The sequence below is a fragment of the Stenella coeruleoalba genome (genome assembly GCF_951394435.1).
Source record: "Stenella coeruleoalba genome assembly, chromosome: 4".
Taxonomy (NCBI): Eukaryota; Metazoa; Chordata; class Mammalia; order Artiodactyla; family Delphinidae; genus Stenella; species Stenella coeruleoalba.
The window spans coordinates 22,080,247-22,094,880 of NC_137149.1; the positions used below are offsets into that span (position 1 = coordinate 22,080,247).

Sequence of the window (14,634 nt, forward strand, 5' to 3'; positions counted from 1 at the left end):
GAAATCTAGCTATTTGTTGGCTAAAGTTTACATTTTATAACTGGCAGAAGATCAATTGCTTCAAGATGCTTGCTTTCATAGGATAAAATTTCTTATTTTATTAACAATAACCAGTGAGATACAAGCTCAAAACTCTGTTATATTTCCAAAGGCGGGGACAGGAAGCTTTTCAGAGCATTTCTTTTCCTAACCTAGAATCTTCCTTTGAATCCCACACTAAGTGCTGCCTTATTCTTTGTGGGGTCAGTGCTGCCTCTATCTCAGAATACAGGTAGGTCAGCGAAAACACTGTCATCTATTTTCGAACATCATGGGATCTTTGAAGTGAAAACTCTTATAAATAGTTGAAAGCATATTCTTAGAAGTCTCTTTGGAAACTATATGGTTTTGTTCAGAAGAAGATACCTGCTGAGGAAAGAGATTACAAGGCTGTGGATAGCCACGAAGTCAAAAGGTTTATAGCAGCTGGCACACTGCTCATGCTTCACTATGCTAGGTTCACACCTTCCAAAATGGGTAATAGGAACAGAGTAGTTTAAAAAACATGCTGAAATTTTGAGCAGTCAGAAGTGTTTAATTCAGAAAAAAACCCAAAAACCTGTTATTTGCAGAATTCAAATTAATGACTGATGTAGTAAGGAGTTTTCACCCAGGAAATAAACAAATATTTGCTGATTTTTAAATTATGTATAAGGCTGGCCCTACAGTAGGCATTCCATAAAAGCCTGAGGCCTTTGTTGGCAATCCCAACCAAAGAGCTCTTGATTCAGTGAGCCAAAGGAATGGAAAAAGATCCATGGTATACAGGTGGGTAATAATGGACTGGGTGTGGAACTAGTAGTTTCTGAGAATCTGGGATCCCACTAATTTGCTCACATAATTTCGTATGCCTCACTTACTCCCAGCTATTTCTGATCTATGCAGCAGACTTGGATTCTTCATATGGTTTAGATTATAGAGAAAATAAGTGATATCAATCCATTTCAATATAGGATTGCTTTTTTTCTTCTTTCTAGGGAGAGTCAAGCTTCTTGGGAGTATGGCACAGATGTATACAATTTTTCACAAAGGAGCCCACCATTTTGTAAGTGTTCAATAAATATTAAAAACAAAAATAACCTAATGACCTAATACTTGAGGAGTTAAAAGTTCTCATACATTGAAACGTCAGCTGTGTAATAGTTTAATATCATAGCAAGGACCCAAACTAATAGTCAGAAGACCTATGTTCTCATCCCAGCTGTGCTACTGAAAGCTCTGTGAATACGGACAAATCACAAACTTTCCGATAGTCAATTTCCTTACTTAACGAATCCCTAATTTCTCAGATTTATTGTAATAATCCAACAATGTTCTTTTAAAATTGGAAGACCCTATAAGGTATGATATCCATCCTTTTGAACATCTGCATAAGATGTGATGGTATTCTCATAGGTAACGTGACTTAATAGCTATAATTTAATATTCTTTATAATAAAATGTTTATTGAATATAACACTCATTTTAACTCTTAATCCAACTCAGAAAATATTAATTTGAGTCATCACCATGGGTAAAGAATTCACAAGTCAGATATTTCCCTATCCTCAAGGCAGTCATAATCTAACAAAGATGATAGACCCAGATACACCCACTCATTTATTCAGCAAATATTTATTGAATTCCTACTAGATGACAGGCACCGTGCTACAAATATGAAAAAGTCTGTACCATGACTTCAAGGAGCTTGTGTTCCAATAAGAAAGGGAAAACTGTTTTTAAAACCTGCAAATTATTCCCATACGATACATAAATGCTTTAATGGAAGTATGCACAACACAGTTTAAGAGTAGGGGTAGGAAGGAAACAATGGGGAAGATAAGAAAGTACTAAAATATGATGACTAGTACAACTGATGAAAAGCTCAGGATCAAATTTATGTTAAATTACCTATGTGATGTTTTACTTGCTTTCTCTGGTGGTTTCTAGATGTGTAAAATGGGGGAAAAAATTCGTATTATCTTCCTCATAGGACTTCTGTGTGAATTAAATGAGGTAATGCAGATAATGCTTTAGTATTGCACTTAGTTAATGATAAATGCTTAATAAATGTTTAATTATTGTTATCACATACATCTCCCATCTTTATTGTTTCTGAGTGCCTAATACAATATTATATACATAATAGGTTCTCTCTAAATTCTATTTTTTTTTTTCTGGTCACACCACGCGTTACGCAGGATCTTAGTTCCCCGACCAAGGAAACCCACACCCCCTGCAGTGGGAGCACAGTCTTAACCACTGGATTGCCAGGGAAGTCCCTCTCTCTAAATTCTTAGTTGCAGTCCTACAGAGTCATTATTATGAATGTTAATCTAAAGGATTACCATCATAAATATCTATTCCAACAATATAACATTGAAGAGGTGATTTTTGTTTACTAAATTAATACCATCCATTTACCTTCTTAGTCCTTTGACTTTTTCTTCTATAAGCAGAATGAAGAAAATAAATAAATCAGAAACAAAATATACACATCCATGATAAATCGATTGAGGGTTCTAATTAATGGAATCTGACTTAAGCCAGATCAATTTATTAGTTATGATAATCACTATACATTTATATTTTAAAAGTGCACAGGGACTTCCCTGGTGGTGCAGCGATTAAGAATCCGCCTGCCAATGTAGGGGACACAGTTTGAGCTCTGGTCCAGGAAGATCCCATATGTTGCGGAGCAACTAAGCCCATGAGCCACAACTATTGAGCCTGTGCTCTAGAGCCGGCGAGCCACAACTACTGAAGCCCGCGCGCCTAGAGCCCGTGCTCCACAACAAAGAGAAGCCACTGCAATGAAAAGCCTGCACACTGCAATGAAGAGTAGGCCGCACTGGCCGCAACTAGAGAAAGCCCGCGCGCAGCAACGAAGACCCAGTGCAGCCAAAAATAAATAAACAAATATTTAAAATAAATAAATAAAAATGCACAAGTACTTAAGTCAGAAAGAGAAAAACAAATACCGTATGCTAACACATATATATGGAATCTAAGAAAAAAAAGGTCATGAAGAACCTAGGGGTAAGATGGGAATAAAGACACAGACCTACTAGAGAATGGACTTGAGGATATGGGGAGGGGGAAGGGTAAGCTGTGACAAAGCGAGAGAGTGGCATGGACATATATACACTACCAAATGTAAAATAGATAGCTAGTGGGAAGCAGCCGCATAGCACAGGGAGATCAGCTCGGTGGTTTGTGACCACCTAGAGGGGTGGGATAGGGAGGATGGGAGGGAGGGAGACGCAAGAGGGAAGAGATATGGGAATATATGTATAATTGATTCAGCTTGTTATAAAGCAGAAACTAACACACCATTGTAAAGCAATTATACTCCAATAAAGATGTTAAAAAAAAATCAAGAAGCCTGAAAAAAAAAACAAAACTGCACAAGTACTTTTTGGAACTTTCCATCATACTTAACTTAATGAAAAACTATTTCAATTTTGTAGTCTCTTTGGAAATAATTGAAGGGCTCTGTACACATGCACACACAAAAATGAGGATTTGAGGAACTCATTCAGCTAAAGTGAGGGGCTGGATTCAAGAGGAAGAAATGAGGTATAAATTTTTCTATTAAAAATTAAAATCCAGGGCTTCCCTGGTGGCACAGTGGTTGGGAGTCTGCCTGCTAGTGCGGGGGACACGGGTTCGAGCCCTGGTCTGGGAGGATCCCACATGCCGCGGAGCAACTAGGCCCACAGCTAGTGAACCTGCGCGTCTGGAGCCTGTGCTCCGCAACAAGAGAGGCCGCGATAGTGAGAGGCCCTCGCACCGTGATGAAGAGTGGTCCCCGCTTGCCACAACTAGAGAAAGCCCTCGCACAGAAACGAAGACCTAACACAGCAAAAATAAATTAATTAATTAATAAACTCCTACCCCCAACATCTTCTTTAAAAAAAATAAAATAAAATCCAGCTCTTCACTACTGGGAAAATATAACTAAATGTATTTCTTTTTTTCCCTGCATTATTAGCCAAAACCAGATAAGAAATCCCTTGATTTTAGAGCTTTGAGAGGCATTTGATTTTCTAAAAGGACATTCTGAACTCTTTATGCTGATACAAATTTAAAGATGTAAATGACTCAGTTACTCATGAAAATCTAAAAGCATTAATCTAAATTTTAAAAAGGTCCAAAGCATTGGCCAGTTTATATTCTTATGGCAAATAAAAAGTAGCATTCAACTGGCTTTGTTTTTCTGTATGCATCTATTCTTTTTTTCTGCCAGTTTTTTTGAGATATAATTGACATATAACATTGTACTGGTTTTAGGTGTACAACACTATGACTTGACACATGTATATATTGTGAAATGATCACCACAATAAGTTGAGTTAATATTCATCACCTCACAAAGTTACAAAGTTATTTCTCTTGTGATGAGAACTTTTAAGATCCACTTTTGTGGCAACTTTCAAATATGTGATACAGTACTGTTAGCTATAGTCACCATACTGTATGTACATTATATCCCCAGAACTTAATCAACCAGCTTTATTTATTTTTTTAAACATCTTTATTGGAGTATAATTGCTTTACAGTGGTGTGTTAGTTTCTGCTTTATAACAAAGTGAATCAGCTATACATATACATATATCCCTATATCCCCTCCCTCTTGTGTCTCCCTCTCACCCTCCCTATCCCACCCCTCTAGGTGGTCACAAAGCACCAAGCTAATCTCCCTGTGCTATGCAGCTGCTTCCCACTAGCTATCTATTTTACATTTGGTAGTGTATATATGTCCATGCCACTCTCTCACTTTGTCCCAGCTCACCCTTCCCCCTTCCCGTGTCCTCAAGTCCATTCTCTACGTCTTCGCCTTTATTCCTGTCCTGCCCCTAGGTTCTTCAGAACAATTTTCCTTTTTTTAGATTCCATATATATGTGTTAGCATATGGTATTTGTTTTTCTTTTTCTGACTTACTTCACTCTGTATGACAGACTCTAGGTCCCTCCATCTCACTACAAATAACTCAATTTCGTTTCTTCTTATGGCTGAGTAATATTCCATTGTATATATGTCTGGTTTATTTTTTGCTTCTGCTCTCTCTTTTTCTCTTCTTTCCTTTCCTCTCTCCTTTCTCTTCCCATCCATCCTTCCCTCTTTCCTCCTCTTTCATTCTTTCTATTCTTCCTCCCTTCCTTCTTTCCTTTCTCTTTATCTCTACCTTTCACTTTTTTTTCTTTATATGGCCAGGGATCAGGATCTTTCTTAAGTGCTGGCAAAGAAGCAGTGAATAAGATAGACATGATTCCTTCCTCAGAGCTTACAATCTTCTATGGAAAACTGTTAATTAAACAAGTGTTTTTATTACAACATTAGCAGTGCTATATAATCAGGCAAATACAGTGTAGGACAAGAGCACATTTTTGTGGAATGTTTAGTTCATGAACAAGAAATAGTTCATTACCCAGGGTTTTCGAAGTTGGTTTACATTTTACTATGTAGGTATTTATGTATAAATATATAAATACAAAAATACAACGTAAGAAAACTGCCTCACAGTATCCCAGGGTGATTAGGCTAATCCTCTTCACCAGACATTTATAAAATAAAAGAACAAACAAAAGAAAGATTAAAGAAAAGAACATCCTTTTGTATCTATGTGGGGATGACCTAAAACTTTCTGAGTAATGTCTAATCTTTCTAAAGAAATGTCACTGCACACATTTGGATGCCTTTGGACCTAGTCTGGATTTTTCAAGTCTCAAAGTATCAGTTATGACCTAATAAGACCTATGCCATCTGGTTTTTTCTTGTTGGGAGAAGCTTTTTTTAATTTACTATAGAAGGACATATTTTAATTGTATTTCTTCCCACACAAGTTTATATGCAGGTTGACAAGCTTTCTCAAACATCAACACTTCTGATTCATCATAAGGTTTTTTTCCTGCAGTATAATCACAGATGACTGTTTTCCAAATGCTTTTTATAAGTTTTGATCCTGACCAATTAGCAAATAAACCCCTACATGGACTGATTAGTTTTGAACAAACCTCTTGCCATAAAACATCAACACTTCTTACAGGGTAACACATCAACAATTATGGTTCAGTTCTAATTTACTGCACCTACTTGCCTTCTTGGAGGATGGCAGCAGGCCAGGCAGGAATATCCAGGCTGGTTTGAAAGCTCGTTCTGGTTGCCTAGCAAACCTCCTGTCGTAGGAGCCTGGCAGCCCGGCCTCTACAGAGCCCAAGCACCCAGCACACACCCTCCTCCTCCCAGGATGAGGTCCAAACACAAATGCTATTTTAATAACAGAATACTTTCTTCTCTTCCGTAATCAACCCATGTACATATTTAACACAGAGCATTATAAAATTAAAAATGGGGGAGAAGCAGTTGAATATTTCTAGATCAGTATAATTTCCTGACCAATTTCTGTAGAATATCAGCACAACACAAATAAGTAGGATGCTTTTTTTCAAGATAGATGGCACAGCTAAATTTTCCAAAAATTTAAATGATATCCATAGAGTATATATGTAAAACTAAGGCAACTACTAGATACCAATAGCAGCAACAGCCTTTGCAAACTCTCTGTCATCTATGGAACATTAAACATCCATCATTTTCCAAAGTTCTGTCATGATTGTAACTCCTCGGTCGTTTTTAGGAAAAAACAAGCTCTAGAATAACATACTTGAAAGCAACCCTGGGTCAGCATGGCCACCAGTACGTATCATAAAGCAGATACAAGTCTCTACATTCATAGAGACATAATATAGTACTATCTTGCAGCTATACTACTAGAATGTATAAAATGTAAAAGTTATTTTTTTTGACAATTCTACTTTTACAGCACAGAGGGCTGATGTTTTCAAACATAAACGACACTCTTTCTCTTTCCCTCTCTCTCCTTCTATCTTTCTCACTCCCTCTACCTCTGTCTCTCTCGTGCAATTTCAAGAAAGCTCTGGGAAGCAACATGGTAATGGAGAAATACTTATCTGAGAGTCAGGGCACTTGAATCTAGGTTCTGCTCAGACACTACCCAGTTGCATAGCTTTGAACAATTCATTTTACTTTTCTGCGCCTCAATTTCCTCATCTGTAAGAGTACAGGATTGGCCAGGGTAATTTTAGGGTCTCTTCTGATTGCAACATTTTATGTCTTGTCTGTAAAATTAAAGAGAATCCAAGAGCCACTATGAGTTAGAAAAATAAGAGTAAATATCTGAATAATGTCAAATTTTGATTTTTTTTGAATGCAGAAAATATCTGTGGCAGGAATCTCATCTCCTCTGCTCCACACCTGCTAGGCTCCAGGCTAGGCTGTGCATGTTGGACAAGCTAGCGAGCTAGGACTAAGAGGAGGTTTTGGTTTTTGCTGAAGGGGAAAGAAGACGACTCCAGGAAGAGAATGAAATAGATGGTGACTCCAGAAGTATGCCTCTAAGAAAGAGGTGTCAATCTACGGACAGGGATGGTCTAGGCAGGGGCTAACAGAGGGTGAGTCCCTGCTGCTTCTGCGTCCACTTGCTGAGGTGGGGAGGGGAGCACATTCTCACTCTTTATGGACAGAAGCCCTGGGGAAGCAGACCGCCCCCGCGCTGCTGGGCTTTGGCAGACTTAGGAGAGCTGGAGGACAGCACCCTGGCTCCTCTAGTGAAAGGCACGTTTGACTATCATAGTAATAATCTCCTTTATTACATTTTATAACTTATAGCATCTTACAGTCTTTGTTGCATTACACCTTTGAATAATGTGACTCTTGTAACTGACTGTATTTTTCTCTGTGCTTTGACTGCTAGAAAGTTCATAGACCAAACTGCAGCCTGGCTCTCAGGGTTACTGTGCACTGTGTGATTTTGTACAGGTTTGCACTGCACATCTCCAGGGGGTGCTGTGTTCCCTTTTGAGTAGGTGTTGGCGCCATTTAATCAAGGCAGAAGAAGTAGTCCTTTAGTCACCCTTATTATTCTTTCCCCCTATCTCCAATGGGTCATCCAGACCTTTCCACTGCATGACACAAACATTTCTTAACCACATCCTATTCTCCTCAACCCACTGCAGCTGCCACAATTCACATCCTCACCATATTCCACAGTTGCAACAGCTTCCTAGCAGCTCCAGATATGTATAAAACAGCAGAAGGTTTTCTCCTCTCCTGGAGGACTCAAGAATTATGGAAAGAATTTTCACGGTTGCTCCCTATCACACACTGACAGGACAAAACCTAAGATCTCTATCGGGGCTTACAAGGTCTTCCTAATCTGGCCCTGCCCACCTCTCCAGTTACCTCCTATAATCCCCAGCTCTGTTCTCCATTCACGGATGTGCTTGTAGTTCCTCAGACATACACCATGCCATGCCTCCTTGCCGGTTCAAATATTGTTCCATCTGCTCCAAGTGCATTTCTCCTCGAGAAAAGCTCCTACCCTCTCCCCTGTGACACTGCACATTCTGGAGGCAGGGTCTGTGTCCGACTGATCTTTGTTTTCCTGGTACCTAGCAAGACGGGGGTAAGGGATTAAGAGATACAAGCTACTATGTATAAAATAAATAAACTACAAGGATATATAGCACAACACAGGAAATACAGCCAATATTTTATAATAACTACAAATAGAATATAACCTTTAAAAATTGTGAAACTATTTTGACCCCCTGAAACTTATATGATATTTTACATCAACTATACCTCAATAAACAAAATCTCAGAAGTTTTTAGACCTTTTTAAAATGTCTTAATAAATAAATAAATAAACAAACAAACAAATAAATAAATAAAATGTCTTGGGGTTCTGAGGCATCAAAGTTGGGAAACTGTCACACTGAGCTTTCAGGGTACCAACTCCATATCTATAATTGTAACCCAAACTCAGCAGGCAGAGAGTTATAATCACATATTGCACCCCTAAGTTCATGGAGAACTCTTACTTATCCTTAAGACAGTTCCCACCTCCTTTTCCTCTGAATATACTGGAGACAGAATTAAACTGATGTTTAATGTTATTAACATGTTTATTAAGTGATGTTAATAATAATTAAATACAGCTGCATTCAGGAGCTCTATTAGGGTTAGACTTTAATGAGCCTGAAGGTAATAAATGTTGCTCAGGGAAAGTTATGGAGTTCAAGATATTTAGGCTTTTGTCCTCACAGAACAGCCTTAAAGGATAAGGAAGAATAACATAGATCATAAGCCCTGACACCTGGGGTCTATATTAAAGGTGGAGCTCCTGATATTTAGGTGATGACAATGAACTATGACTAGCAAAAAAATGCAATAAATGGAGTGGGCTTTGGGGATAGAAAAAAATCAGTGCATTATTTCCAAGTAGGCTGGGCTTTTAAGGCCAATAGCCGTGTGATTCGAGGTTGGCATATTACTGGCTGGTGAGTCTAGGTGGCAAATCATATCTGATGCGTCACATGCTAGTAAGTCCAGGTAATGAAACTGTATTTCCTTGGGTTCTCTTGCTATGTCAGCAATATTTTCCATCCTGATGCTTCCCTAACCACACATTTGTTTAGTTACCATGGCACTGAAATGACCACATTCTTGAAACTTTGGTCTCCTCCACAAAATTAATTAGACTGTAAACAGAAATTCTAGCAAAGTGGTACATCTCATCATGCAATGAAATTACCAGTGCAGCTGGGAGCATATGCCATGGAAGGAAAAGGAGAATCACTCTTACTCTAAGAAAAAATCGGTTATTGGATTACTACAGCTACAAAGACTGTGTATTAGGTTTTATGTGCCTAGGACGGCAATTTGCAGAATAGTTTTCAAAATTCCAGTAATATGTTGGCTACTCAACTTCAATGCACAATATTGGGGCTTTTGCAACTGACAGACTGACAGAAACAAGACTGGAGAGAAGCTGCTTGATTGCCTCGAGAGTGGCCTAAAGGAAAACCGCCCTTTAAAACAGTGGAGATGCCAGCAGGACAGACTGTCACTTTCTAAGAACTGAGCTTTATTCACCTGGCCAGAGAAGACATAATCTGAAAGAAAATTTCTCTATATCTTTTTGGAGATTCTTCAGCCCTTCACACAGAAATGGTGTGTCATACATCTTGGGACCAGCGCAGATGACCCTGTCAAGTGGCTAAGAAGGTGGGCGTGAATGCCCAGGGGCAGGAGAGGAAATGCCGGCAGGCACAACCCATCCAACATTGAGCAAAATCCTGGCCTTTTTTGCTCTGAATCCCCTTTTGGCTTTTATGTTGCCAGTGCATTAGGTGCATGTTTGGGGAAATATTTCTACCCTCTTAAGATCCATGTTATTATTACTAATGAATTAACTCAGAATGCTCGTGGCTTTGTTCCATCCCAAAAGATAACACCTAAAAGGCAATGCCAAATTAAAAATTTCTGTCATTTGCAATCACGCCACAAGACTCTCTTCTGCTAATTCTAGATCCCCATGCTCTGAAAATTCAAAATGGGCAAAGATTTCCTGCAGACCTGTACAGTCCTGGAGTAAGGGTATACCCATGACAGAAGAGATTGTTTTCGATATATATCCACTGGGGAATGCTACACACCCACACAAAGCTGCCAGGTACTGCCTTTCACATTTACAAGCTGTGATTTACTGACAGATATGTAAAATCTCATGTATTTAGTCAGCTCCTGTCAACCACATGTGTACTGAAACACAAATTACATAGAAGTGCAAATTATTCCATCTGAGATCAGCATTAATTGAAACTTAGAGTAACAATCCCCTTAAAACTTTCTTGAAAAACTTGTTGCCACATGAACTCCAGTGGTTTTTGTTTTGTGGTTTGTTTTGTGTTTGTGTGTGTGTGTGTGTGTTTAGTGTAGCCTATTGAGCTAACTGTCCTTTGCTCATGCAAGGAATTTTTCATAAGGAGAGGTTCAGGAAGCTAAGGAAAGGAGCTACGTTATAGAACACACAGGTTACACTGATGTTAAGAGCCAGTATCCTCTCCAGTGGGTCTGCAGTCTGCAGGCATGTCCTCAGCTACACTCAACAGCCAGCCTCTGTATTCTAGGAGGGATGGCACAGGTCAGTTAACCATCTTGTTTGTATTTAGAGCTAGGAAGCAAACTTAAAGTTCAATATTTGGGGTTTTACATTATATACTACGTGTGAAATTTAGCTAAAACGCCAATTTTCCCAAGTTGCCACCATGCTGTGTGTATGGCTGAGACATTTTCCCCCCAGATATATGCAAGGAACCTGGATACTGCAGTTCCTTTATTATATATCCATGACATGTATTGTTTTATTTACAAGATTTACTTTGTATTTTAGCACATATGTATAATTAAAAATATATGCATAGATAGGGCCAGCTAGTCCAAATATGGCGAAATTATACTATATAGATGATACTTCCAGTAAAAAGATCTTATTTCTTCTTGACAGCCTGAGCCTATTAGCTGTCTGAAATCCCTAGGTATAAAGTGATTCTTATAGGACACTTTTCCTTGGAGTTTAAAATGTAAGATAATGTGCTTCCCTGGTGGCGCAGTGGTTGAGAGTCCGCCTGCCGATGCAGGGGATGCGGGTTCGTGCCCCGGTCCGGGAAGATCCCACGTGCCGCGGAGCGGCTAGGCCCGTGAGCCGTGGCCGCTGAGCCTGCGCGTCCGGAGCCTGTGCTCCGCAACGGGAGAGGCCACAACAGTGAGAGGCCCGCGTACCGCAAAAAAAAAAAAAAAAAAAAAGTAAGACAACACTATGTCTCTCTATCCTATTACAAAAGCGGCCTTATATTCACAACTAACAGAAATCAGAAAATGCCAGAAGTTAATGTACTGGAAAAGGCTGTTAACCCTCTTTGGTTTTATAAACAAATATGGTATGTGTCTCTTTGTGTGAACATGTAGGTCCCAAATGAATATGTAGGTAGAAAATATATAGGTCCTATGAATATGTAGGTAGAAAACAGTTAAGAGCAACACCTATTTGACCATCCCATCAGGCTAGAAAGTAGACAGTTGGAGTTTCCTCAGGGAATTCTTTAGAAGGATAAAGTAAGGAGCACCACCAATATGGCATATTTTTCCTTACAGAACGGATCATCCACCTGCGGATCTTGGAGCAGAAAACCAATCTATTTTTTTCTCTAAAACTGAAGGAGTTCTTGAGGGAAGGAAACAGCCCTGTACATTATGCAGAGGTATGTCCACTTCAGATAATATCTGATTAGGACTGGTAACAAAAAGAATTTAACAGTAACAAATTTTCCGTGTGGTTAACTGGAATTACTAAGTGGCTAAAAAATTAAACTGAAGTACAAAAACATGTTTTCCATGTGAGTTTCCCTTTGACCTTCACTCCTTCCTCATTTATTTAACCATTCTATGAGCATATGCTAGACACTAAGGATGCAAGGATGAATAGGATACAGTCCCTACCCTCCGGGTGCTCCCAGGGTAGTGAAGGAAACAGCCATATGAACAGGTAATTATGAAACAATGTGTTAAGTGACAATGATATGCAGAGTATTATAAAAATATAGAGGTAATTCATTCAGGGCCAAGACACCTCACCTTCTGAGGAGGTGACAGAAGTTTGCCAGGAGAAGGAGGAAGAGAATTACATATTGAGGGAGAAGCAAGAGTTAAGACAGGGCTTCCCTGGTGGCACAGTGGTTGAGAGTCCGCCTGTCGATGCAGGGGACACGGGTGCGTGCCCCGGTCCGGGAAGATCCCACATGCCGCGGAGCGGCTGGGCCTGTGAGCCATGGCCGCTGAGCCTGTGCGTCCGGAGCCTGTGCTCCGCAATGGGAGAGGCCACAACAGTGAGAGGCCCACATACCGCAAAAAAAAAAAAAAAAAAGAGTTAAGACAGATGACCAAAAGAAAAAAAAAAGTATAAATATAAATGTATGTATACATGCATATATGCATATATGTGAAGAGTAACTATAAGCAATTGGTGTTACTGAAGTTTAAAGCTCAAATAGTTTAAAAAAATGATAAGACTAAAGAGAGCATCATCAGTAAAGGATCCATTTTTCCAAAATTAAAGAGCACTTGCTTTAGTCTGAAAGCCATGAGGAAACACTGAAGGATTTTAATTAGGAAAGTAGCATGGGCCAATATATGTTTCGCCAACATCACAACAGCTGGCAGTTACGTAGAGGATAGATCTGAAGGTAAGATCTGGGCTAGAGACAGAGACATGAACAGCATTATCATAATAGGGGCAGTAGAACCTCCGAGAAGGAAATAATCTCCTAGGGATAGTGTGCAGAGCAAGAGGCCGTGGGCTGACCATGGATCCCTACAGCATACCCACATTTAAAGGCTAGGTAAAGAACTTAGGTGGATTTTATTGACAATCTTCCTTGGCCGGAGGAGATTATTCTTGATTTGGCCGGTGTGCCCGCCTACTGTCTCGTTATTCCATGATTAGATTGGTGTCAAAAAAGAAATGGTTTCATATGTGTATTTTGAAAATATTAATTTGATTTAAGATTTATTTCATCCTCAGCAAAATTGTTCCAGTATGCAATTTTAATAAAGTTGGAGTATGAAATATATATTTCTTATTAGATCACACCAAAACTACAAAGAGTTTTCTTGATGGTTAAATTACCTTACAGTGTAGAGAGAGAAAGCATAGGAAATGATTGCCTTTCCTCTGTTCCATGGTGGGTTATTTTATTCTTAGAGCCCATGCATGGTCCACGAGAGAACAAGTACCTGGTAGTGTGCCCACCGTAGGTGCCAAGAACTGTTGTATCTACTCTAATATGTGTGAAGCTGGATCACTTAAATAAAAGTTGTTCTTCATGATATGGGTGATCTCACCCACTCCAATGACTTCAACCACCAGCTGCACACAGATGCGTTCCAAATCCTTGCCTTTCTTCTGAGCTCTGGAGCCTTATGAACAGTTGCCAACGAGGCACTGTGGATGGCCTCCAGGGACCTCCCACTTCAAATGCACAAAAGTAAACTTGTTTTCTTTCTCATACACGTGTTCCTTCTCCTATAGTCACTATCTCCAAGAATGACACTAAAATTTGCTCAGTTACCCAGGTCAGCTCAGATTCTTCTTTCTCCTACACCACCTCTTGCAACCCTTCAACCACCTAACCCTACAGAATCTAATTATTTTGATCAATGGTCTTCATCTCCTCTTTTCTACTCCTCATCCTCTGTCCTCTCCCAGCCTTTAAGTTCCTCACCCAACCAGTCCTAACTCCAGGGTTTGATCATACTATTCCTTAAACGTGTAAAATGTTTTTAGTGGATTCCCGTAGCCTTTTGAAAATTCTGACTTCTTAGAGGCCACAAGCCCCCCCAAGATGTGGCCTAACTCCCCAGCTTTATGTTTCGTCTGTGGCTCTCCACCCTCAGCCTGCCCCACACATTCACATTCAATTATACCGTTGAATGTGAATTCAATTATATTTTTTATATGCAATTCGATGGACTTGGGAATCTAAAATAGTCATTGCATTACCTCTGACACACTTGAACAAGAATTAAATAATTTCTAATTTACTCAATAATCACCTAACGTAACGATACACGTCATGTCTTTTGGCAAAAACAAAAACTAGATATATTGAGTTAAAAAGGCAAATGAAAATCTTATCCCGATGTTTGGATTAAGTCTTTTTTAAAAATAAGGAGGAATTCCCTGGCGGTCC

At 39.3% G+C, this 14,634-nt stretch overlaps 2 protein-coding genes across 8 annotated transcripts in view; one reads left to right on the forward strand and one right to left on the reverse strand.

Moving 5' to 3' along the window:
- Positions 1-14,634, forward strand: part of LOC307185630 (uncharacterized protein) — a 293,961-nt gene that overhangs the window by 241,891 nt on the left and 37,436 nt on the right. For all 5 annotated transcript variants that reach the window (XR_013828125.1, XM_079919960.1, XM_079919958.1 and 2 more), the window contains 2 exons: positions 1,017-1,084; positions 12,041-12,147. Coding sequence is in view for 4 of the 5 variants with exons in the window: in XM_079919960.1 (XP_079776086.1) it covers positions 1,017-1,084; positions 12,041-12,147 (175 nt within the window). In the remaining variant the exon portion in view is untranslated. The remainder of the gene's footprint in view (positions 1-1,016; positions 1,085-12,040; positions 12,148-14,634) is intronic.
- Positions 1-14,634, reverse strand: part of SYNPO2 (synaptopodin 2) — a 173,227-nt gene that overhangs the window by 132,308 nt on the left and 26,285 nt on the right. The gene's annotated exons all lie outside the window — the stretch shown is intronic.